The sequence below is a fragment of the Amblyomma mixtum genome, chromosome 5 (genome assembly GCF_055824585.1).
Source record: "Amblyomma mixtum isolate Tamu chromosome 5, ASM5582458v1, whole genome shotgun sequence".
Taxonomy (NCBI): Eukaryota; Metazoa; Arthropoda; class Arachnida; order Ixodida; family Ixodidae; genus Amblyomma; species Amblyomma mixtum.
The window spans coordinates 201,557,643-201,583,745 of NC_143016.1; the positions used below are offsets into that span (position 1 = coordinate 201,557,643).

At 49.8% G+C, this 26,103-nt stretch overlaps 2 protein-coding genes across 2 annotated transcripts; both read right to left on the reverse strand.

The window, feature by feature from the left end:
• Nucleotides 1-688: 688 nt before the first annotated feature.
• Nucleotides 689-3,732, reverse strand: LOC149345436 (uncharacterized; the record flags this gene model as incomplete). Its single annotated transcript, XM_089547427.1, has 1 exon — nt 689-3,732. A coding segment is annotated over one exon (1,002 nt), but the record flags the coding sequence as incomplete, so codon positions are not given.
• On the reverse strand, nt 3,664-14,135 carry LOC149345437 (uncharacterized). Its single transcript, XM_089547428.1, has 5 exons — nt 13,738-14,135; nt 9,937-13,123; nt 4,357-4,509; nt 3,975-4,066; nt 3,664-3,804 (listed from the first exon to the last, which is right to left on the reverse strand). Exons 2-5 carry the CDS (start codon nt 12,281-12,283, stop codon nt 3,736-3,738), a joined length of 2,661 nt encoding a protein of 886 aa, XP_089403554.1. The 5' UTR covers nt 12,284-13,123; nt 13,738-14,135; the 3' UTR covers nt 3,664-3,735.
• Between the last annotated feature and the right edge of the window lie 11,968 nt (nt 14,136-26,103).

The following is a 26,103-nucleotide window of genomic DNA, read 5'->3' on the forward strand; positions in this document are numbered from 1 at the left end:
GGCGCGCTCGTGGCGAAGATTTTCCAACTTGAACATTTTCGTTCTGGCCGCTCGAGCTACCGCGACCATCCAGAACAAGCTTCTGCGCAACGGCTGCTGAAATCGCATGCCTTCTAGCTTGCACGTGAAAAGTACATAGTTACGCCGCAGGTCTCGAAGAGAAAATCGGTTCCGGGTTCAGTAAATTCGCGGCGACCGCATTCCGAGCGGCACAAGATGAGACAGCAGTAGTGGCATTCTTAAGGGCAGGTTCATATCTTCAGAATTGAGGTGCAGTCGTTGTCATGGCTTTACTGCATTTTCTTGGCATCAGACAGTAAATATTCCAGCTAAACATGAACGTGTCAGCGTTCATTTGGAGCGAGGTTTCCAATTTTACATGTATTACGTTTACCATTGCAGTGTAAAGTAACAGCACCTGATGTTTGCTTCATACTTTTTAGGGCCACTGTTCATGCAAGGCAGGCAACTCGGAACGATGCAAACACATGATTGCAATGACGCTGTTTGTAAACAGGTAAGTCAGTTTTATTCAGTCTTTTTAGTAAGATGTGGTTGTACACAAAGTCATGGGAGTGTAAAATGAACAAGTGCCATTTTAATAATGATTTTTTGTTTATTAACAGGACAGGGATTGACAACCCGGAAGTCCTGTCATCAACAGACATGAAGCAAGCATGGGGCCGAATTAAAGCATCCTCAGTGTACACAGGCAGAACTCTACGCGAGTTGTGTCATGTTCAGGCTCAGCCATGGGTACGCCTCCAAGAGCAGACATTACGTGAAATCAGGCAGCGCCTAATTGCTGCCACTCCACAGAGTGCATTGGCACTTCATCATCGTGGCAGAGACGAAAACAGGCGCGTCAGCGTTCAAGATGGTGTTCCATCTTCAGAAGACTGTATCCTGGTGAAACACATGATTGAGAGCAAAATGGAACCTAACACAGATGCAGTTCTTTGATGTAGCCTTCGAAGATGCCACAAAGTGCAAGACATACAGGTTCACAAGGTGTCACCTCACAGAAGACGAAGAAAAGTTTTAATCGACACATGTCGAACTCTCAGAAGAGCAATCATTGTCCCTTCTGGCCAACACAAGAGATCAGAGGAATACAAAGTGGCTAAAAGAACGCGTAGTGCGAATAACTGAAAGCATATGCCGGGCATATTTTACTTTTGTGCCCAGACAAGATCGCTCCTGGGAGGACAAGGTGACGCTGGTGCTTGAAAACCGTTTTCGTGGCAACAGTGCCACAGAATATGGAAAATCGTCAGAAAAACGAGCATTAGAGTACTACAGCCAAGTCACTGGCAATGCTCCTTCTCAGTTAGGGCTTGTAGTGAATGTGGCCTTGCCATGGCTCGGGTACAGCCCAGATGGGGTTGTTTTTAAAAACGGCAGCCCGACACACTTATAGAAGTTAAGAGCCCACTAGTGGGAAAGACGAAGACAATTGTTAATGCAGCCCGTGAGAAAAAGCTCACCTATTTGAAGCAGCAGAGAGAGAACTTCGCTCTCAACAAAAATCACGCCTATTTCTCACAGGTACAACTCGTAATGTTTGTACTAAATCTAAAGAAAACTCATTTTCTTATATATTCGCAAGTGGAGTCGCTAGTACTCGAAGTAGAGCGGTGTGACGACCACATTGATGAGCTTGTGAAGAGGCTGCAGCACGTTTACTTCAAACATATTTTGCCCCACCTTGCAAAACTTGCTGCTCAGAAAATTGCTGGACTTTAAGCTAGTCAGTACTGCTCGGCTGGACGCCATGCAGCAAGTTATATGTGCAATAAATATTTTTGGGTACACTGCACAGCTTTTTATTTCCGTCATACTGTTTTACTGATAAACTTGATGCAGTACATAAGAAAATGTTTTTGTATTATTACAGTTCAAAAAAGTTATTTTCCTTTTCTAAGACGGTGTGCATCTGTATCTTTCTGTATTGATGTGTTTTACTTTGGTCTGCTTATGATGTGTAATGACATGTACACTTGTGCTGTCAGGGGGGCATAGCCTAGTCAGGCCCCATCAGGGCCTTTTGCTATTGCCTCCTGTGTCAATTTGTACCAAATTGTCTCAAATAAAAAAGAGAAAGAAAAAGAATACCAGCCTGACTGTACCCACGACATTGCAAAGGCCTCTCTCGTAACCCGGTCTTATGCCAGCTGCATCCATTTGATCCCTGCAAACTTCTTAATCTCATTCGCCCACCTAACTTTCTGCTGCCCCCTGCTGGACTTGCCTTCCCTTGGAATCCAGTCTGTTACCCTTGAGGGGCATCAGTCACCTTGCCTTTGCATTACGTGACCTGCCCATGCTCATTTTGTTGATCTCCACCAGAATGTAACTCTCATTTGTTCTCGAACCCATTCGGCAAGCTTCCTGCCTCTCATTATACCTACCAATTTAAGTTCAGCTCTTTTCATTGGCCTCCATGTTTCTGCCTCGTAGGGGGAGTACGGGTAAGATGCCGCTGCCATATACTTTCCTATTGAGGCATACTGGTAACCTGCAGTTCATGATCTGATAGTGCTTACGAATATGGTCCAGCCCAGTCTGATCCATCTAGTTATATCGCTTTTGTAATCCGGATCTGCAGCTACTACCTGTTGTACTGTACAGACAATTTTAATCATATAAACGGGGTGCAAGTGAAAGCATGATAAATAAAACTAAGCAAGTGAGCAAATCACATTTTCAGGTCCATGCACAAAACAAGCATCACTGCTGCAGGAAGTTGCAGTCACCAAATCGCTCCTCAGCGACTATTAGTGCAGACAGATTAACTATCCCTGCAATTATGAGAAATATTTCATCGAGTACGCCCATCATTTCCCATGCCACAGGACCTTTCAGCACTTTAATAACTTTCATTCTTTGAATGGCTCGTTCAACATGCACACGTGCTCTGGCAATGTTGATGATTTTCTTGGCATCGTCTGCTGAGAACTGTGCCCGGTGGCGCAAAAAAGGAGGCTGCACAACCCCCAGTCCTAGCCGTTCACACATGTTATTTACATTGAATCCTTTGTCAATCATGACGTCATCCTCAACGCTGTTCAGTTTATTTAGAACGGCAGATTTTTCCACGCAGGCTCTGTCTGAGGCTCTACCACCGAAGCCATCACTGACAAATATAATCATGCCAGCTGGCGAAACACCTATGAGCACTTTAGCCGTGTGGCATCCCTTATAGTGGGAATACGTCAGAATTCTGCATGAAGAGCAGTGACACTTTTCAATTTGAACTTCTGTGCAATCCAACACCACACGTACATCCTTGTAAGCCTCAAAGCAACGTGGCAAGTTCCTCGAAATTTCAGCCTTTATGGGCCATGGGATAGCAGCCTCAAGGACTGCTGCAAGACTGCGCACAGTTGAGTAAAAAAGTCTGTGGATAGTTGTCTTACTCACTCGAAACAATGTGGCAAGACATGTAAATGACAGACAGGTCTTCAGGCGAACTAGGACAAGAACAACACGTTCAAACACAGTTATTTCATTAACCGTTGTATCTACAAGAGCTACCTCATTTGATAGAGCGAAAAGACTACTCATCGTTGCCGCACCTGTAAATGCCTGCACAGCAGAATCTGTAACCAGCAATTCCACTAGCTTTGTCTTTTTAGTGAAGGAATCCGTGTTAACCTGTACGCTCTTTTCTTTTTGGGCATCCCCCACTGAAAGTGCTAGGAGAGCCTCAATTGCAACACCCTCTGCAGACGTTCACCCCGTTGTGATGTCATCACCAGAGAAGCCTCCACCTGACTGCACCCGCTGTGTGTCCTCAGGCATCTGTGTGAAAAAAAAATAAGCATTTGAATCAGACTCTGAAAGAAATTCATCACATATGTTACTCAGGATGAACTTGAATTAAGGGACTATCATGGCCTCATGTTCATAATAACTGAAAAATACTAACAAGAGATGACGTTTTCATGTAGGCAGCTGGAGTGAAAGCTCACCTGAACATCCTCTTCACGACCATTTTCTCTTTCTTGCGGCTTCAGTGGTGATGCATGAAGCTTCATACTGCGGCTGTATTTGGGAGAATCCTCTAAAAACACAAATACACACATCTGCTTTGAACCAGGAATTGTGTTCATTGCAATATCAGTGGCACTACCAGCACAGAGGCCAATATTTTGGCCACAGCTATTATCTCTGTAGCTTATTGGTGTTTATAATTGCTTACGTCAAGTGAGATCTGCATTCTTATACTGTGGCTCAAAGCAAAATAACACACAAACAAAATACCTTCCATCTAGTTAGTAGCAACTGCACTGAAATATAGTTGGCAAAAGAACTGCTATCCAAGAGAAGGACGGGCTTGTAATCAATACTTACTGCGACTATCTCTGACAGCAGCTCGTGCAGAACGGGCTGCTGATGCTTGAGTTCTCGAGATATCAAGGCGGTCATGGCTCCTCAATGGTAGGCACTGTGAAGGGATAGCTGTCTTCTTCAGTCTTTTCCGAACAGGTGTCCATACCTTTGGGTCTGAGTTGCAAAATCCGAGTTAAACATTTGGTGAAGACATTCTTCAAATGTGATACTATCCACATGAGTCAGTAGTCTGCAACTTGTCAAACAGCTTCACATAATTTATTCGGTTACGTTACACAAAACTTATCAAAAACTGTCGACTACCAAAATAACATAAAAAGAAATAGCGAGCATTACTGGCAGCGTGCATTTTGCCGGCAGGCGATAAACCGTGCGCTGTAATTCCACATCAGACTGGCTGCTTTTGGCGAAGTGATGAGCCGTTTTGTTTTTCACTGTTTACGCTTCTCTTGAATCCGCTTAATACTAGGATACCTCGTAATTGGAAGGAAGGACGCCGCGGTGGCTCAGTGGCTATGGTGCTCGGCTGCCGACCCAAAAGACGAGGGTTCGATCCCGGCCGCGGCGGCTAGCATTTCTTAGGAGGAGAAATTCTAGAGGCTCGTGTACTGTGCGATGTCAGTGCACGTTAAAGAACCCCAGGTGGTCGAAATTTCCGGAGCCCTTCACTACGGCGTCTCTCATAGCCTTAGTCGCTTTGGGACGTTAAACCCCACAAAACAAGACCAAGTCCAAACCAAGCAGGATAGTAGCGCGGCTTTCCGGTTGGAGACTAGACTTTCACGCGGGCCGTTCCGGATCTTCTGCGCACTTAGGGAAAAATTGCCGGTCACTACTTGCGCTTTCTGTCGCGCCGAAATGCGTGAGGGAACTCTGAATTTCCTCAAAGCCGAGAAAAGTGACGAAAGTGATAAAGGAATTATTCTCATGGCACACTGAGCAACTGATCATCTGCAAGTTTCAAATAAAAGCCAGGCGCTCTACACAGCACCCGAACTCGAACAATCAACTTGCCACTAGAGTACTATAAAGTGTAAGGCAATTACAAGCCGTGAAAGAAAACCAAATCGATAGATTGCCCTGAAGTACTAAGGAGCTAATCGGAGGCAACTGCCGGGAAAATTTCAACCTGGTGAGTCGGCTGCCGCCAGATTTGCCTACTGTGCCATTTGTTTCAAGGAATGAGCAGAACTAGTTATGCGCTGTCAGTAGCATGTATACACACAGGTCGGCTGGATCGTTTCCGCACGTAAACGTTGCACGCTTGCCGGCATGTCGTGTGTGACAAACCGCACGTGCACCACTTGCAAAAAAATCGAATCTCGCAAGCAGACATATTCGCATTGGACAGAAGACATTAACAAAAAAGTATATTACCTTTACGGCTCCAGAAGAAATCGTCATCGACGAAATGCACGCTGCAGACTTTCATTTCCCGCGTCCCAGCCTTTCCGATCTGGAGTTTTACAACCAATTCCTTCTTCAATCGTTCGCCACTTGGAAATGAGCGCAGACTAATCTGATTACTAACAGCTCTATTTGTGCACTGTGGCACACTGCACATTCGCTTGCTTCCAGACTTTCTGCCCATCCCAAGCGAAGCACAAACAGCGTGGTTAAAATGGACACGGTGCCGCGAGCTGCCGCGTGCCGCGAACTGCTGCCCGCTGTCGGCAGCCACCACGGGCAGCCACTACCACTCGACCGTTTCGCTCGTCGGCGGTGCGGTGGCGGTAGCGTCTACGGAACTTGCGAATGGCGGGAGCGGCCGCGCGTAGGGCGCGGCAGTCGAAGAGTGGCGAAAGGTATTGTTGTGCTGTCGGCTGCCACAACAGTTCTTTACACCCCAAAGGCAGAGAACCGCCTGTGAAGTTCCATCGATTCCCGGGAACGATGTTGTCAGTCACCTGTGACACACACTTCGCCTTTACGAGTACACTGTTCTCCTCAACAATTTGCTCAACGCAGTACACATGGGCCACCAGCAGCTGTCTCTTTTTTTATGTTCGCACTGAGAAAAAAGCACTCACTCTCAACTATCTTTCTGAAACCACATCTACGTGTGTACATAGTTGCACACTCGACGCGCTGCGGTGTTCAAGAGCGAGCGAAAGTGCACGAGTATCAAGCGCGTGTGCAAAACTGGCCGCTTTCACAGAGGCGCGAAAGACCAGGCGAACAAAGCAACAGCACGAGCGCGCTAAAGAGATTTCCCCAACAACGGCATCCAAGCGCGAGCCCGCGCGCGCGAGTATCAAATTTCTCTCAACAACGGCATCTTCTCGCGAGCGGCGCTAGCGGGGAAAGACGAGCGCGCGCGCGCAAAGCTTTTTTTTTTTTTTCCGAGCGCCGACGGCGTAAACACACGCAAGCGAGCAGGAGAGCTGGTCGTCCTGCCCGCCCAGTTCAGAGGAGTTGCTCAGAGAAGGCGCTTTTCAATGGCGTCCGCGGCGCCCTCTGGCCGAGGCTGTGTCCCCTGCTTTGGCCAGCGTGACGTGGCAGTGCCACGCGCGCGCGTAACGAAAAGCCCCGAAAAGACATGCAGCGCTCTCAGTTTGGCCACGCATGCCCACACTCCGTCGTCTAGAACCAGGCGTTACATCGCTAGACGTCGCGAACGTAGCTCCGAGCGGTCCGGAGCACGCACTTCGGCTGTTCTAGGCATGCATTTTGCCCTCCGTACGCCGGCTAATGGAACCTGCACACGACTGCGATGTGTGTTTCGAAGGTGACAAGTTCCGAGAGAAGTTATTACGACCACACTGCTCGAGCTTCAGCTTTCTGGCAATTACCTTAGGAGCGTCGTTCACGTTAATTGGAGATGCACGCGGCACTTTTAAGAGCACCCAGCACCGCTCGACAGCAGCGAGCTAACAGATCGAGGATAACAAGACTGGATCATTAAAATATTAGAATATTAATTCTTTATCAGGAAAGGAAGTGAACAGTAGATGTCGGACTGCTTGGTGCACACCCAAACCCACTCGCGAAGTGATAGATGAAGGAGGGAGTGAGAGAAGAATGGGAAAAAAAATGGCTGAGGCTTAGCTTAGGTTAAGCCTAGTCATATGCGAAGCATATTGTCGCCGAGTTGCATATCGAGCACGCCGCTTGGCTAGACGTTCTTCGCGCTCTTCATCAGTCTCTGTAGCACGCCGCAACATTTTGCTTCTCATTCTAACGAGCAGCCCTGTCTCCAGGAGGCATCTCTATCCCGTGTACGCCTAGCAGAGGCAGGCGCACCCCCTTGTATACCGCCGCTCCAGCATCACGTGTTCACTACAGCGCACCTAGCGGCAGAAGCAGGAAACACATTGGTCGCGACGCCTCGCTCGACGGCGCGAGCTGGGCCCCCGTTTCTCATCTGCTGTGACGTCACGCACCACGTGGTCATTCTTGGTCACGACGCCTCGCCCGACGGCGCGAGTTGGGCCCCCGTTTCTCATCTGCTATGACGTCACGCACCACGTGGTATGACATGGACGTCACGAAAGGTCAATGGTAACGACACCGCCGCGCTCGAGGAGCTGGGTTGGGTTCTTTTAGTATGCTTCGCATAAAAAACAGCACGCTTTAGAGGGCTGAGCACCTATTTCGACAGCTTGGTGTTCTTTTAAGATGCGCTGACGACCCCCCAACCCACGGGCATCTTTGACTTCCTATTTCACCGAAATGCAGCCGCCGGAGTCGTTATCCCACCCATATCCTTGAGCTGAGCTGTCGAAACAGCCCCACCAATCAGCCACCGTGGCGTGTCCAGACAGTCTCATCCTTAAGAGAAACCTACCAGTCACTGGTTGGTTCGTTCCTCAGAGATTTCTAGGCCGTTAGCTGGGACGCCTTGAAGCTGCATATTTGGCCGCTGGCCTGGAGAAGAACACCGGAGTTCGCAGGAGCGCTGTGACGAGGGGTCAAATTTCAAACGCCGTGCTGCACGCTGTTGGGACTGGGAGTCCGAGCCATGAAACGGTCGAGGCGACGGTGAGTCAAATGAACTTTATGTACAGTATGTACAAGGGCTTTTACATGATACAAGGGTCAAGAGCACCACGGGCAGGCACACAGAAGAAGGGCGGCCCCGGCGGCGAGCGTAGCTCCGGCGTGATGGCTCTTCTGCTGCCCGTCTGCTGCTCGGGTTCAGCGCGGCTCCGTTTTTATAGCCGCTGGTAACGGTTACGGCAGCCAGCCGTTCAAATCCTCCAATCACTGGCCACCGTTCAAATTAGACCAATGGTCGAGAACCGGCGAGCGTCGGAGGAGTGCGCACCGACGGAGAGGAGGACAGGAGGAAGGGTCCGTGTCGGCGCCGCGCCGGAGGGATGAGTCACGCTGCATGTCGCGACTTGTCCGAGAAAGTCTGGGCCTGCTTTGAGCGTCGGCGAGCGCGCAGCGCTTGTTTCCAGGGGGGCCAGCCAGCGAAATGGGAGCTCCGGCACTACAGCACCACCGCCGCCAGACCATGCGCCACGAAGACGAGCTACTTCCGCGTGGCTCGGATGCGGGGCGCGCTCGTACGCCAGGCTCCTCCAAGTTCTCGTCCGGTGTTCAGCCGCAGGTAGCTCCAGGCTCCTTTCCATGAACAGGTCCCGTTCGTCAGGACAGGATCACTGCTCCGCAGCTTTGTCGTCCAGGTGCCGGGACCAGCTTCACTCGGTCCTTCGGAAGAGCTTGCTTCTCAGCATCGGTCGTGGATCGTTCTGCATGTTGCCAAGAACCGACCGACAACAGGCAACACCCAACACGAGCAAGTGCCCTCCGTCACCCGTCAAAACACCAGACTTAGTCACAAAAACTCTGCTAGCTATATTTCTGTCCCCTTTTTGTTCCCTCCTCTACAAGAGACACATGTGGGATACAAGAACTCCAAAGTAATTAACTCAGACAAAGTGTCAAACACACGAAACTCTCGGAATGAAATGAATGCAAAATAAATTCGCTCTCTTGAGATCACTCGGCCAGGAAAACACTCAGCTGAGGCCACAAATGAGGATACCAAATTTTTCCCCCGATCTGCGAGCGAACTTAACACCTGTTCGCGAAGACACAAAATGTAGGTCACGAGGAGGCGAAGCCAGCCTTGCTTAGAACACACGGCTTAGTGCGTCTACGTTCGCGTTTTCCTCGCTTCTAACGGACGGTAAACGACACCCGCTACAGCGGAAACTAATGACTGCCTCTTTCGCTGTGCTGCGCTTTTCTTTCTCTCTCTACTACCGCGGTAGCTAATGTCTCTGCCTCTTTCGCGGTATACGCGCTTTTCTTTCTCTCTGTACTTCTCTTTCCAGTTTCTACGGGAGCTACAGTACGAGAGCGATTCGCTTTCATAGACTGGCAACTTGTCCTTTTTTTTGCGCTTCGCGCGCCAGTCGCGACGTCCCATAGCGAGTGCGCAACGCTTCCGATGGGACCGTTCTTTCTTTCTCTCTGTTCGTGGGGGCAAGTCAGACCTTGCACGAGTCTTGACTTTCTCGCGCACCCGTTTGCCTTTCCGCTCGGTGTGTAGTTCGCCTCTACACGGCCTTTTGATTTTACGCCTACTAAGTGGCGTCATTTTGAATCGCGGCTTTCTATCGCGATAACTGTGCTTGGCTGAGCGTTTAGACGGTTTCTTCTTGGCCATTTTCTTGCCCCTGTCACTGCGGCCTCGTACAATCTTTCGCTCTTTGAGCCGTACACGCGCTTTCCTTCCGCGCGCGTGCCGCTCTCTGTGGGAGCGCGGTTTCTCCCGTGAATGCAGCGGAAAGCGAGAGCCCGCATGAGAGCACGTGCCTTTGCGCGTCTCGCTCTCTCTGTGCTGGCGGCAAGATTCACACTTGTCCCGCTCCTTAATTTTTCGCCTCCCGGGCAGCGCTCTCTTGAATCTCGGTTTGGTGCCTTGGTGCACTTTTCCTCGCGAATGTTTGCACGATTTCTCTTTGCAGTTTATTCTACTGCCCAGACCTATGTGCCCCGACCCACTTATGCGCTTCGCTTTGCGCGATAGTAATGCCTTGCACATTTCTTTAGCTCTGGTTCTGACGCTAGTTTCAGGGCTGACAACGTGACTGACTTTACTGAAGTCATTTTGCCGGCGACGCTGGCGCTTCCGATGGTGGAAACCCGTTTTCGCGCGTTTGCCCTTTCTCTCTTTTCGGCGGCGCCTGTCTTTCTTATGCCTGCCTTTCATCTTTCGGCGGCACCACTCTTTCTTTTGCCTGCCTTCCATCGTCTTTCGGTGACAGCTCTCTCTCTTGAGCTTGCCTTTCCTCTCCTTTCGACGGCAGCACTGTTTCTCCTGTTTCGCTATCACCTTGTGGCGATAGCTCACATTCCTGAACTGGCGGTGCCTTTCCTTCCGGTTGCAGCTTTTTATCGTGAGCTTTCCTTTCACTTTCGCCTGTGAAAGCACATTCTGCTTCCGTCGCCTAAGTTTCTGCTCTCTGACAACGTCGCTTTGATTGTCAGCTGATTCATATGTGCTACCTAGATCAGGCCTGTCTTTGGCGCCTTTACTAGCCTCCTCCAAACTGCGTTCTTCCTTGTCAGCGTCACTGAGTGCGCATTCGTCCTCATCTTTCTCGGACGGGCTGACGTCTACCGCCCCTATGTCGTCTGGAACATTCTGTTCTCCACTGTCGTCCAGCACCTTAGTTTCTTCAGGCGCAGACGAACCAGTGTTTTCTGTCGACATTACTGCTGACACGCAGCTCTCGTCATGCTCCTGACGCGTTTCAGCCAATTTCGGTTGAGGGTCGGCTGTGCACTCAGTCGCGATGTTCCCGCTACTGCAGCTGCTTTCTGGAATGTCGCAAAGCTCAGAGCAGTGCGAAAGTACGGGACTCGTTTTGAATTCCTCGCCAGTAACACTAACGCACAACTCAGCGTCCGCAAACTCTCCATGCGCCTGCTTCCGTTGATCGTAAGTTTCGGGTTTCTCCATCTCTGCCGAACGCGCTGAACAACACGGTGTGCCGTCCTCATCTACTTCGCTTGCGTCGGCGCAAGTGTTTTCACTAATGTCCAGACGGACGTCCTCTCTGCCCTGTTCGGCAACTTCTCCTGCTTTCGACACGCTAGGATATTCGCTTTCCGGTAACTCCGCCACAATCTCAATGGGCGAGACCTCTGTAAGTGCATCGTCCGATGCTGTGACTACCTTATCCGATGGTATAGAGGCTTTCCCAGTTGGCGAATACGGGGCAATTCCCACTGTTACAGCAGCAGTTACAGCTGCCACGTACGGACTACGTTCGTCTGTGCCGCACTGGCAGGGCTGCTCTACAGCGACGCATTCTACCTCTGTGTCACGATCATCCGACCCTTCAGCATTTTCGAGCCACTCTAAAATGTCGGCTTTAAACTGGTACGGAAAATCGTTAAACGATGGGGTGCTATTCTCTCGCAGGTACCTTTGGCGAAGGTCCAGCGGTGACACGTTATATCTCGCCAGTAAGAAGCTTTTCAGCTCATCGTAGTCCGCCAAGCCGTCGTCCAACAGGCGCTTGACAACGTTATACGCTTCGCTGGAAAGCAGGGCTACCAACTTCTGTGCCCAACCATTCCGCTCAACGCGCTTTCTCTCGCAGACGCGCTCGAAATCTGCCAGATATTTCGCCATATCCTCGGCGATCACGAAGGGCCGTGGCCTGTCTTTCGGCTGCCGACTATTAGTCTCATTCAGAGCGGACAATATTTTATATCTCTCGAAATCGATCTGATGCGCTTCAAGCTCGAGGCCCCTCAGTTTCCTGACGCGAGCACGCCGTTTTATCTCCTCTTCGCGCTCACGGCGTTCAGTGATCTCTTCCCAGGCCTCATTGGCTTCCTCAGCCGTTACATTCTCCTTCCGCATGATCTCAAGAATAGCATGCTTTCGTTTTGCGGGGCCCAAATCAATGCCCAACTCTTCACAAATTTCGATGAGTTCCTTCACTTTGAAGTTCTCCATCGCGCACAATAGCCTCTTGTAGTTTGCCCTTTTCTTAGAATTCCCTTGCCGTTCACTACTATAGCGCTACTAGCATGACACGCGCAAGTAATTCCAACAACGCCTCGTTTACTCCCTCTGCACCAGCTTTCGTTTCAAAGCGCTCCGACTTGGCTCGAAACAGCAAAGCTCTCTACAGTGCTACACACACAGCCCTACTCTAGACTACAATCACGTGTGCTAGAGCAGTCTGGCGAATTGAGGGGAAAACATCAGGCACTCACCGCGCCGAGGTAGCTGACGCCGGTCGATCCCGCAGCTGCCATCCACTGTTGGGACTTTGGCATCCCACCGCTGCCACCACTGTTGGGACTGGGAGTCCGAGCCATGAAACGGTCGAGGCGACGGTGAGTCAAATGAACTTTATGTACAGTATGTACAAGGGCTTTTACATGATACAAGGGTCAAGAGCACCACGGGCAGGCACACAGAAGAAGGGCGGCCCCGGCGGCGAGCGTAGCTCCGGCGTGATGGCTCTTCTGCTGCCCGTCTGCTGCTCGGGTTCAGCGCGGCTCCGTTTTTATAGCCGCTGGTAACGGTTACGGCAGCCAGCCGTTCAAATCCTCCAATCACTGGCCACCGTTCAAATTAGACCAATGGTCGAGAACCGGCGAGCGTCGGAGGAGTGCGCACCGACGGAGAGGAGGACAGGAGGAAGGGTCCGTGTCGGCGCCGCGCCGGAGGGATGAGTCACGCTGCATGTCGCGACTTGTTCGAGAAAGTCTGGGCCTGCTTTGAGCGTCGGCGAGCGCGCAGCGCTTGTTTCCAGGGGGGCCAGCCAGCGAAATGGGAGCTCCGGCACTACAACGCGTACCGTCCGAAGTCATTGACATGAGTTAGCATAGGCTGCGTGCGTTTCCAAGTGCAAATTACTTAGCGTCTGGCATCGAGGCCAGCGTCAATGAACGCCACGAAAAGTTTCCTTTAAAGAGAGAATATATTTCCAACACATTTATGCTACATAACTGAACAGCGCGGCAATAAGTGAGTTGAATATCGCAGTGTATCCTCGTGCACCACTGAAACACGCACGTTCATTAGGATGCATAGAAATGTGCTGTTGAACGGAAAGGTGGCTGTCATTCGAGCAAACGTGCGGAATGAGACGGTATTCACGAAAACCTTTGCTGGGTCAAGTTCATACGGCGCGAGATTGTGCTTAGCAAAAAAAGCGCCAACAAGACAACACCTAGAGCGACACTGCGTATGAACTACATGCGTGTCGCAACACACCTGGCACGGAGATCCACGTAGCGTAACAGGAGCGACTGCGCGCACTTCCTCCGCACTGCGGCTCACTCTGTCATGTCTACGTAATAACTAGGAACAACTAAGGAAATAAGCACACCAAAGCACCGCATGTAGGTGACGCGATAAACAACGGTCGTGGCTGCGTGTGCAGAAAGCCTACTCACATTCGGTATATCTTGGCGGGCAAAAAGCTGCAACGAGACTTGTCAGCCGTATCATATCCGAGGACCGTCGAATGTTGCATGTAGTCTCCATTGCTCCCTATTGACAGGCAGTGCGCAGACGCTCGTGGCAGTAGATGAACTCAGGGTAAGAGACTTCGCGATGGAGTGCGCAATCCGACTGTGCGCAGCTCTGCTCTAAAATTCCCTCGCGCGCTGTGGATAGTACCTTGAACACGAGTGAACTGCGTGAAATCATGCCCAGCATCTCCAATACTCACACAGTAACGTCGCACCACGCTCTACAACCACGGCACAACGAACGCGAACGGCGGCACGTACAAAAACGCAGACCGCAAAGCTACACTCGCCGAGCTCAACGGCCGAGAGGCACACCCGCCGGCGACGGCTCTCGTGAATCTGGCCGCTTCGCGCGGGTGCATATACGCAGTAGGGAAGGTTTGAACAGCAGTAGGGAAGGTTTAGCTACCTTCTAGGTTCATTCTTGACATTATTGCTACTTTTAGCTACAACTGGGTGATATATAGGTACTTTTCGGCCACTGGAGTTGAAAACACTGGTTAATGCCCCTTAGAGAGAGAAGGCCTGCTCACTATTTTTATCACGAAAACAGAGTAGACGGGGAAAACTGAGCCCCGGCTAGGGAACGACCGGCCATACAGCTGGCCAGTAGCTGCCGGCTGTGTCGCTTCCTGCACGTAGTACGTTCTTATTCAGTGCTTTTATTTTTTTGCCAGAAAGTCTTGTCTTTGGAAAATCTTGTTGCTGCCTTCAAGCTGTAAGCGCCCAGTGCAACATTAAGGCCTACCATTTCGGAAATAACAGCGTGTGCTTCCTGACAGCAAGCGACAAAGCGTTCTGGAATTGCGCCTACTGCACGCCCAACGGATGGCAGCGATGTTGTGAGCGTATTTGTGTGTGCGAGTGAGGGGTTTTGAAAACGCAGAAAGGAAGTGGAGCATGTGCCTCTGGGCATTTGCTCTTTTGACGGCGACACAAGCACTTCATGTTCCAAGGAAGCACTTCAGAATGAAGTAAAGAGCGGCCTGACTGCACCGGTGTCCTCCCGCCCGCTGGGCTGCCTTCGGCCGCGTGATTCACAGAATTGTTCGACACAAGTTTATCCACAACTTACCGAGATGTGAATGGCGTTACGAGCTTTCGCCCTTAATCAACAGCCCCCTCAAAAATATTCTGCCCATCTCCGCACGGCCGCGGAGCGGCTGGGGAGCCGAATGGTGGCGCTCCTGTCTTCCAAGTGCGCTTGGTGCGAGGATATAGAGGGTGAGGGCGGAAGGCTCTCTTGCTCTCGGGCGGGCGATGTTGACAGAGTCGCGCTGGCTCAACACGCTGGCTCAATCTAGGTGGTGCTGGCTGGCTGCGGTGTAGCAAGTGCGGCGTTCGTTTTATCACTTCTTCCCCGGCGCCGGTGCGGGGGCGTTTGCATCGATGCAAAGCGCAGCGTCACCTTCGGAAGCTGCTCCGAAGCGGAGGCTCCCGGTGCAAGCACTGAATTTGTCGCTGGTGCTCGGAAATGAGCCGCGGCAACTGCTTCGCGCTAGCGAGGAATATGTTTTAAGAAACTAAGGTGGCTGAACAGATGCACGCGTGCTTCGCCACTGAAAAAAGTGAACGAGGGCTGAAGCCCGCGTACAGCGCCTGGCAAAAATCACGCGCTGTTGCCAATTTATTTCAGGCTCCTTTTATACATGGTGTTCAAAGTTAGACTTTACAGATTCTTTTTAAAATCACGTACGTTAATACCGCTTTTGCTTCTTGGTAATGCGGCCAGGCGGACACAAATTGGGGTAATAATTGTTCCCATAAATTCAGTAATTAGCTGAGAATCATTAACTTTTTATTGCCTGAAGCTAGCGTGCATATTTATATTGGAAACTTGGAGGCATTTCATTTTAAGGCCTATTCCATTTTATACAATTTTAGTAACACGCCTTTGCTCTGAGATACGCATGTCTAAAATTTCGTCTCAGTTCGTCTAATTACGCATGCGAGATCGCAGCTGTCGGCGTGAAGCACCTTTCTCGTGTGACGCAGCTGTAGCGTACGGCACTCTGCCTTGTGTACAGCGAGCGGCGAGGCAGATGACCTTTCATTCTCGGCAGCGTTTTCCTTCTTGATGTCCGAAACCAATGAATCACGAAATGTCATCCGGGTCGCCGGTCGCTCTTGCAAGGCAGAGTGCCATACCCAAAAGCTGTGTCACACGAGGAAGGTGGTTCTAGCCGAGAGCCGCGGTTTCGCAGGCGTAATTACACTAACTGAGACGAGGATGTAGACATACGTATCTCAGGGCAGCGTATTCGCCAACTGCAGCCTGTACAGCCACAAGGCTTGAAACCACGGTGAATTGATCACGGTGACTGAAGATTGTCACAACGGCTTACCTAAAAGGGATAATAAATCCTCTTAAACGGCGTTATATGCCACTAAGCATCACGATTTGCGACCTAAAAGGGAAAAAATGGAAAAAAAATGAAAGTAAAAAACAATAAAATTACAGTACAGAGTGCGGAGTCCAACGGCCGACCTTCCATACGCAAAACGTGCCTCTAATCCACTGCGCCATAGCTACGATGTCGAGCCGTCGTTCTGAATGAATATTTATAACCAGCCTTAATGTGGCTGCTACCTGCCGGTGGGCGGCGCTGTCATCGCTGGCTGTACCGGCTGCATTTGGCGAACACGCCTCAGGGCACAGGCGTGTTACTAAAATTGCACAAAATGGAATAGCCCTGTAAAGCAAATGCCTCCAAGTTCTCAATATAAACTTGCATGTTTACATCAGGCAATAAAAAATAATAATTTTTAGGTACTTACTGAATTTTTGCTGACAATTATTACCCCAGTTTGTGTCCTCCTGGCCACATTACCACGGAAGAAAAGCGGTATTAGCGTACGGCGTTTCGCATTTAAAAAAACCAGTAAAGTCTAACTTTGAACATCCTTTATATTGTCACGATGCGCAGCACGTGACAATATAAAGGATGTTCAAAGTTAACCTGTAACAATATGCTTGTTGCTAGTGCGTTCGTGAACCTTTCATTCCCGTCCTTAACTTCAAGCAGCAACCCTAACTCCCGAATGCAGAAATGTAACTTGACTCGTACTTGACTTGCGCTGGTCTCAAGACAGCTTCATCGTGTGCTACAAATCTTACTCGACTTGGAACGAGGCTCGCGCCGTGCTTGACTTGACCGAAGGCGGCCAAGTTTCAAGTCAGCATCTGGGCTAGCTTGGAACCGACTTGCTGCGTTCTTTTCCAACATGGCAGCCAACCATAACGTCGCACGCAGGATTTCTGCCTTTGGGTTCGCGTGCTACGCCATGGATGTTGCTTTTTCGGAGGCGCATTCTATCCCGAAGCTTCCGCGACCGGCACTTTGCGATCGGGGTAACCCCATGGAGGTTTACAATAAGGAACAATAATGTGCCTGGAGCTATCAAGGTTTTCCGGTTTCTACTTTGCTGCCTGCCACTATGCACAGAAGTAGTCCATAATGACGAAGCGTTTTCTTTTCAGAACATTTTTATCCAGATTTGTTATTCGCAACGACTTGATTTAGCAGGGCTTTTACTTGCTAACCAAAGTGTCCATATTAACGAGGTATGACTGTACAAGGCAGTTTGTAATATTCCTTTATTCAAACAGGTACCAGAAGGCCCACATAAAGACACGTAACAGCGTCGAAAGGGCCTTTGGAGTGTGGAAGCGCCGCTTTCCTTGCCTGGACATGGGGCTGCAGCACAAGACAGAAAAAGCGGCCTGCATCATAACAGCCTGCGCAGCACTCGACAACTTTGGCTGCTTGATAAAGGAGCCGCAACCTCCTAATGGCAGAGCTGCAGTGAACCCCTCCACAACTACAGCGGCAAGGTGACCGCTGCACCTGCCACCTGTTAAGGACCTGATTGACAGCACAACAGGGATGCAAGCACGGCAGCTTCTCATCCAGAAGAGCTTCACTTAGGTAAGAAATGCAGAATTCTCCACACTGTTCCATGCATTTGGAGTCAAACATGCTTGCAAAGTGCAGGTACATGTACTGCCCACACCCTGCATTTAATTTTGCAAGGAGAAAGCCTTCAGATTTCTTCTCAGCTTGTACCATTTTACAAAACTCTTTTCCTTGTTAGTGCTACTGAATTTGTTGACAGAGCGTCTGTTTTTGTCATGCCATTCTTCAAGAGTGCTGCATTGACCTTGCAGGAGGAGAATACAATCAAACTGCTTCTACAGAAGGGCAACTTCTCCAAATGGGCGACCCGTTCTATGGGAGCTCCATCATTAATGGCCACTGCTGTAGTGACTACCGCGCCATTTCTGCATCTTTTTGCAGCAGGATTGAGGACACTGTTGGCGCTCACACTGCAGAAATCGGTGCTGCTGTAATTATCTTTTGCTTGTGTGGCTGTCATGGCTGATCTTCTGTGGCTGCCATTTTAAAGGACTACAGACACAAAAGTTTTGCTTTCATGTTTTTTCTTTCAAATGATGCGTTACGTATATACATGAATCACCTCATGGTATTCACATATTACTGTTAATTAATTTATAATAGAATTTATTGAGGCTGTTTCAGCTTATCAACCAAAAGATGGCCGTAGCGTATTGTTGAACTTTAGGTTACGAGAGACAGGAAAAAAATTGACATTACAACTGCCGATATGTCGTTTGTTGTCACTCCAGGTCTTGAAGCAGGCTGGCGAGTATTGTAGAGATTTTTAAAACTACGCATCAGTGTTTATATTGTCACAGATGGGTCCTTAATCACACAAGCTAGGCACAGGCCGCAAACAGAGAAGCAGAGTCCCAGCTCCGAGAGCACGCGAGTTCCTCACTTCTTCGTCCTTTCGGCGCTGCCTGGGGACACCTGGCGGCATTATTCCCCCTCCCCCAAAAAAGAAAGCAAAAACGTGGGCGCACATTGAGTGAACGGGAGGAAGTAAGCAAGTGAACAAACGGTCACATGCCGCTCAACGGCTGGAGGCTACGTCCCTTACTGCGTACAGTAAGGCTTCATGCGCAGTACGTGCACGACCTCAGGCTGATGTCGACGGCGCGAACTCGGTAGAGTGCCATCGGGGAGGACTTCATTCGTCACATCCGTGATACGGCGCAACAGTGTTTACGGTCCAAAGTAGCGGCTCAGGAGCTTCTCCGACAGGCCTGGGCGACGTACTGGGGTCCATATCTACACTTTGTCGTCGGGGTGGTACTCTACGTGTCGATGTCGTTGGTTGTAGCGTTGTGCATCCGTGGCCTGCTGCCGTCGGATGTGCATACGGGCCAGTTGCCGGGCTTCCTCTGCGTGCCGGGTAAACTCCTCGGCGTCCGACGTGAGCTCCTGGTCGTCAGGGGCGCACGGAAGCATGGCGTCGAGCATTGTCTGTACGTCACGCCCGTAGACGAGGCGAAACGGCGTAAAGCGAGTCGTTTCCTGAAGCGCCGTGTTATAGGCAAACGTCACGTATGGGAGGATCTCGTCCCAGGTCTTGTGCTGTACATCGACGTACATGGCGAGCATGTCCGCTAAGGTTTTGTTGAGGCGCTCCGTGAGCCCGTTTGACTGCGGGTGGTATGCACTAGTCTTGCGGTGGGTAGTGTGACTCAGCTGGAACACCTCGTGCATGAGCTGTGCAGTAAACGCAGTGCCTCTGTCGGTGATTACGGAAGACGGGGCGCCTTGACGTAAAACGATGTGGTGTATGAAGAAATGCGCGATTTCCGAGGATGTACTGCGCGGCACCACCTTGGTTTCCGCATAGCGCGTCAAATAATCAGTCGCAACTATAATCCACTTATTGCCAGATGCTGATACAGGAAATGGGCCCAGAAGATCAATGCCGACTTGGTCAAAAGGTGTGCGAGGTGGTTCAGTTGGATGGAGAAAACCTGCAGGCTTTAGCGGTGGCGACTTACGACGCTAGCACTCACGGCAACCTCTGACGTAGCGATAGATGGTCGCTGCAAGTTTAGGCCAATAATAGGCCTGACGCACTCGGGCAAGCGTGCGTGCAAATCCCAAGTGGCCTGATGTGGGCTCATCATGACACGCTGAAAGGATGTCGTCGCGGAGGTCTGATGGCACGACTAGGAGGTAGGTCCGGTCACCGTTACGTGAGTTTTTCTTGTAGAGTACGCCATTGCGAATACAAAAAGAGGACAGGTGGCGGGAAAAGGGTCGAGGTACGTTGGAAGCATGGCCCTCTAGGTGATCCATGACAGACCGCAGGTCAGCGTCAGCACGCTGCCTTGCCACCAAGTCCGAACTGCTGACCACACCTAGGAAACGATTGTCGCCCTCTGTGCTGTCATCAGCTTGCTCGACGGGTGCGTGCGAGAGCGTGTCGGCATCTTCGTGTTTACGTCCGGACTTATAGACAATTGTATAATCAAATTCCTGAAGGCGAAGGCTCCAGCGTGCCAGGCGGCCTGATGGGTCCCGGAGATTGGTCAGCCAGCACAAGGAATGGTGGTCTGTGACGACTTTGAAAGGGCGACCGTAGATATAAGGCCGAAATTTCATCGTGGCCCAGTTGACGGCGAGGCACTCCTTTTCTGAGGTGGAATAGTTGACTTCGGTGCGCGAGAGTGTGCGACTCGCATACGCGACCACACGTTCCACGCCTTCTTGATGCTGAACGAGGACGGCACCAAGCCCAATATTGCTAGCGTCGGTGTGTATATCGGTAGCAGTCTCCTCATCAAAGTGAGCAAGCACAGCGGTAATGTGCAGTCGTCGTCGCAGCTCTGTGAAAGCAGCCTCTTGCGCGGCAGTCCAGACGAACAGTGTATCTTCACGCGTTAAGCGGGTCAAGGGTTCAGCGATGTTGGAGATGTCTGCGATAAAACGGCGGTAGTAGGTGCACAAACCCAAGAAGCGCTTGAGCGCTTTCTTTGTAGTAGGACGGGGAAACTCGGCTACGGCGGCAGTTTTCTCGGGGTCGGGTTTTACACCGTCGGCGCTCACAACATGGCCAAGAAACGTGAGCTCTTTGTAGCCAAAGTGGCACTTCTCGGGTTTAAGTCTCAAGTCAGCCAACCTCAGGGCATCCAGCACGGTCCGCAGTCGTTCAAGGTGTTGGTCGAAGGTTTATGAAAACACCACCACGTCATCTAGATAAACTAAACAGGTTTGCCATTTGAGGCCAGCCAGGACAGTGTCCATCATGCGCTGAAACGTCGCAGGCGCTGAACAAAGGCTGAAGGGCAACACCTTAAATTCATATAGGCCGTCGGGTGTGATGAAGGCAGTTTTTTCGTGGTCACGTTCACCAACCTCAATCTGTCAATATCCGCTCTTTAGGTCGATCGATGAAAAATACTTGACGCGGCGAAGTCTGTCGAGTGAGTCGTCGATGCGAGGCAGCGGGTAGACGTCCTTTTTCGTTATGGCGTTCAGCTTATGGTAATCAACGCAAAAGCGCAAAGTCCCATCCTTCTTCTTTGCCAGAACAACAGGCGACGAACACGGGCTCTTAAAAGGCTGAATTATGCCGTCTGTAAGCGTCTCCTTCACCTGCGTTTGGATGGCGTCGCGTTCCTTCGGGGAAATGCGGTACGGCTGCTGTCGTATGGGGCGAGCATCATCGGAAGTGATGATTCGATGCTTTGTGACCGCCGTTTGCCGCACTTTCGAGGAGGATGCGAAGCAGGTTTGGTATTGAAGCAGTAGGGCGCGTAGGTCGCGCTGTTGAGTCGCTGATAGCCCGGAGCTAATATCGATGCGATCCAGGGACGTGTCCGGTTGTACCATGCCTTCGGACGCAAAACACTCAGTAACATCTGCCAATTGGTCGGCCCACGCGATGGCAGTAGCTCGGAAAAGGCGACGAGGTTCGTTGGTAAAATTAGTAATCAGGAGCTCCGACCGACCGTTATGGAGGTAAACAAGGCTTCGGGCCGAGCAAATGCCGTGTATCAGTAGCAAGGAAAGGTTGCCCTCGGCGACTGCAGGTCCATCACGTATCCTATCACCGCATTCAACTCTTGCAAGAACACTGGCGCGCGGCGGGATCAAAACACTCTCAGTAGAAATACGAAGGGCGGAGCTGCGTTGACGAACATCGGAGGTGTCGTCGGCTTTCGCTGTAGAAAACGTAACGGTTCTGTTCCGCAGGTCGATAACGGCACCATTCTCACGGAGAAAATCTACGCATAAAATCAGGTCACGAGAACAGTCGCGGAGCACCAGGCAGCTCACTACGGATGTCGAATCGATGATCTGGACCCTAGCCGTGCACTGTCCAAGCGGAGTAATGGTATGGCCCCCCGCCGTCCGGATCTGCATGCCAGAGCAGGGAGTCGTGACTTTCTTGAGAAACGCTGCCAATTTGCCACTAATAATTGAAAACTCTGCTCCTGTGTCCACCAACGCGCTAATGCTGTGACCGTCGAGAAGCACGGGTATGTCGAGTGAGAATCGCTCCTTTAGATCAACTGCTGTCGTCGACGTCGACAAACCTCTATCATCGGATGTCGGCGTCGTCAGGGGGTCCTTACAGCATCGATATCCAGCGACCACGCCCCCGGAGGCCGCTGTCCTCAATTTTCCCGGCGAGGACTGGGCGAGCGGTCCGCTGTCGCTCGCGAAAAGTTCTGCGAATTCGGTGAAAATGATGACCGGCGAGGGGACGGTGATCGGGACTGACGGCGCGCCATGGACCACATAGGTTGCTGCGTCACGTACTCTTCAATCGCAGGGGGCCGTTGACCAAATCGGGGTCTTGGCGCATCGGGGGAAAAACCCTGCAGGCCAAGTTCACGATATGGGCACCGCCGGAGCAGGTGACCGGGCTCCCCACAATGGAAACAGAAACGTCGTCGGTCTGGGCCACGCCAGACGTCCGCTCTGAGCAGGGATCGTCGGTCACTCGGGATGTGCTGCACTGGCTGCACGGAGGGTAGCGGGACGTCGTGATGGGCTTGAACAAACGCCGTTGCATTTGGGGCAGGGCGTCGTAAAGCGTCAGCATACGTCGGATCCCAGTTGAAAAATCCACCAGAATGTTCTGGTGTGTTCTGGTGTTAACACCAGGATTTCCTGGTGTGGCTGGTGTGGGCACCAGGCCAGCCTGGTGTGCACACCAGACCAGCCTGGTGGTGTCTGGTGTGCACACCAGACGAGCCTGGTGGTGCTGGTGTGCACACCAGACCGGTGTGGTGGTGTCTGGTGTGCACACCAGACCGGTGTGGTGTTGTCTGATGTGCACACCAGACCGGTGTGGTGTTGTCTGATGTGCACACCAGACCGGTGTGGTGTTGTCTGATGTGCACACTAGACTGGTTTCATGTCGTCTGGTGTGCACGTACACTAGACTGGTTTCGAGTCATCTGGCGTATATGATCCAGCTCAAGCACACCAGACCTGTTGCTGTATTCATGTGCGGGAGCCGAGCGCCACCAAAAAGATCTGTTCGGTTCATTCTAGTTTGCATGATGTACCAGATACAATCTCAGGCACATGCCAGACATGTGGCCAAGGATTATTTCATGCACTGACCAACATGTAGGTTGGTTTGGTACTTACTGAGATTAATGAAAGATTTCTGTCCTGCTTAATTGCATAGTCCATTGTTGCAACTATGGGTGTTCATGTCTTCACACCACAGTCAAACCGTAAAAAAGTCCAAGGTAAATTGTGAGGTGCATTTGCATATCATACAGCATATAATTTAGTATTTATTACTATTACACTAAGGATGAATGGCAGTCTGTTTATTATGTGGACAAAAAAGGCACACTTTTTTAGCTTCCAGGTATAGTTAAATGCTCATATCAGCCAGGCCAACAAAAAATTTGTATCTGGTGTGACTATGAAAACATAAAGGCATGACAGCAGGTTGAACTAAAGCTTGAAAGAAATTAAAACACATTTATTCTCAAAATTCAGCATAGAACTCCTTCGTTTCAGAGTTGCAGTAGTGCCTTCGCGAAATGGGCATTTGGGAAAGTGCCCCTGAAAGCATCACAAAAGAACACCATCAATTCATTCCCCTGAATTGTAGCAATGTGGGGCCTTTCATACAGCCAGGCAGCTTCCACAGTGCTTACCAGTGCCTTTCACAGTGATCAAGGCAATGAAATTACTGGAATCAGAATGGTGATAAAGAGGTGGGCTTTTGTGCAGACACAATACTTGACGGGCAGGTGGGAAAGTACTGAAGTGCTGCCAGCTGCATTAAGCACAACAGCAAATGCCAGCTCAGTTGATAACAAATTTTGCAAGGGCATTTGAAGACAACTTCACACAGCACTGTGCATTTGCTCATCGACGCAATGCCAGAAACCATAAGGAACAGCAAGACAGGAACAGGCATGGCTGAGTTGGCAACAGTGAAAAGTGCTACACGGCAAAACAGCTGAAAACATCCTAAGCTCCCCCTGTGCTATAGATTCTGCCTGTAAGAGCTTAATTTTCTGACTGACATGAGAGCTGTACATTGTTAAGAGATGAAGAAGAGAATGTGAACTATCAAGTTTAAATGGCCAACGATTATTTCGTGCACTGACCAAACACCACCAGTTGCATAGCTGCTAAAAGGAGCATGTTGCTACAGTAGTTTACTTGTTTTAACACCCGCTAGGTGAGATGCCCCAGACAACTTTTTCATCAACAGCCAAACAAAGTCTCAAGGTCAGCACATGTAGGTAAAAAAAACAAGCAAAAGACATTTTACATATCATTATATAAAGGGTCTTGGAAAACAATGCCCTTCCAAAGTTACATGCACTGAAAAAATTCCCCGCTGTACATTACCACTGAAGGCTATGGAAAGGTGCAAATGAAGTGCAAATACACTGTAGAGAACATCTTCAGCATGAGTTGCTGTTTTTCATGACAATGCCTACTTCGAAGCATGAAGGACAAGAATAAAAAAACTCGTGCTCAGCAGCAGAGCAGCAAATAATGCACAAGACAGTACACCGCAACTTGACATTACTTAATAAGGCACAATATTATATAAAAAAGGGCTCATATCACAGGATACAATGTCAGTCAGGTTATCCAGCTGAAGTAAGCAAAGAATAAAAATAAATGGGTGCAGTTTTCACTGGATATAAACGAATGCATGAGAACTGCTTCAAAGAACTGTTCATGAACTCGGAACAGATTGAAAACACAGAGATAACAGTCCCTGATAAGTGTGTTCATTTAACAGAAATGAACACTTACAAAAAAGCTGGCTCATTCGGGTTGCTAAGTCATATATATAGGGATACATCTTGTAGAGAAATCATCAGCTAAACTGCATATACTGTGGGGCAAAGGCTTCTCCGAATACTAAGTTCCGAACCTCATGTGAAACACGGCACTGCAAGAGCATTCATGCTTTGGTTGGTCTGTCCAGCGGGCTCAATATTTAAGGCTACGTGTTCCCTTGATGGAGAGAGTTGGCAAGTACGTATGTGAATTTTGTACTAAGCTGCCATTGAAGCATGTATGTGTTGACGTGTTGGCAAATGCAAAGAAAAACATGCCTATCAAAACATTTTCTTGCTGAACATGCACAAGACAGTGTACTGGATGCCACTGCCATGTGACAGTGAACATGCACAACAAACAAGACAGTGTGTTAATGATAATGCAACACGCTGCAACCTCAAACAACACTAACTAGGTACCTTGCAATGTGCTGCCAAGTTTCATGACATTTTGAATTTTGTAAAACGCAATAGCAAGTTGGCCACAATCATAAATGGAGATCAGCGAAAAAGTGGATGAGTGAAACTGCTATGAGGAAGATGTGCAACAGACTGGGCAAAGGGTATTTTGTCTATGTCGAAAAGATCAGCATCATCATTTTTGCATTTTTCACAAAGCTGTATTCGTGTCTCAAATGCTGCATACATATCGTAAAACTGTGCTCAGAATGACATCGCTTTGAACCAGTTTTGACCACTGGTTTTGTAGAAAAACAGAGGAACAGAGCTGTAGCAATCACTTCATAAAAAGACCTCAAATATGGTAAATATCCATACCGCAGTCTTTTGGATGTATAAGACGACTTGCTTGTACACTGAAACTTGCTTCAAGAAGTATTATGTTGCAGTTCACCGATGAAAAAAGCTCAAAAGCTGAAGAAGTTTAAATTTTTGTTTCCCTGCAAAAGTGGGCCGTGTCGAACTGTACGCCCGTGCTTGTAAAGACATAACACCAAGGAGGCCTAAAAGTTAAAAATATGCTGAATGGTTTGTTTCATAGCTCGGTAGTATCCAGCATGCAAAAATATGGTGCACAGGGGCGGCATTTTTCCATTTGACAGCATTTGAAGCAAGTGGGATACAAGTGTCTTACTCAAGAATATTTTCATGCTGTTCCCTCA

What these genes read in the sequence shown, in the direction of transcription:
- LOC149345437 (XM_089547428.1), bottom strand. Translation starts at nt 12,283, where the DNA reads ATGGAGAACTTCAAAGTGAAGGAACTCATCGAAATTTGTGAAGAGTTG. An exon ending in TAAACGCTCAGCCAAGCACA is followed by an intron (nt 4,510 to 9,936) that starts GTTATCGCGATA and finishes TTTGCAACTCAG; the next exon opens with ACCCAAAGGTATGGACACCT. An exon ending in GTCGTGAAGAGGATGTTCAG is followed by an intron (nt 3,805 to 3,974) that starts GTGAGCTTTCAC and finishes TTTTTCACACAG; the next exon opens with ATGCCTGAGGACACACAGCG.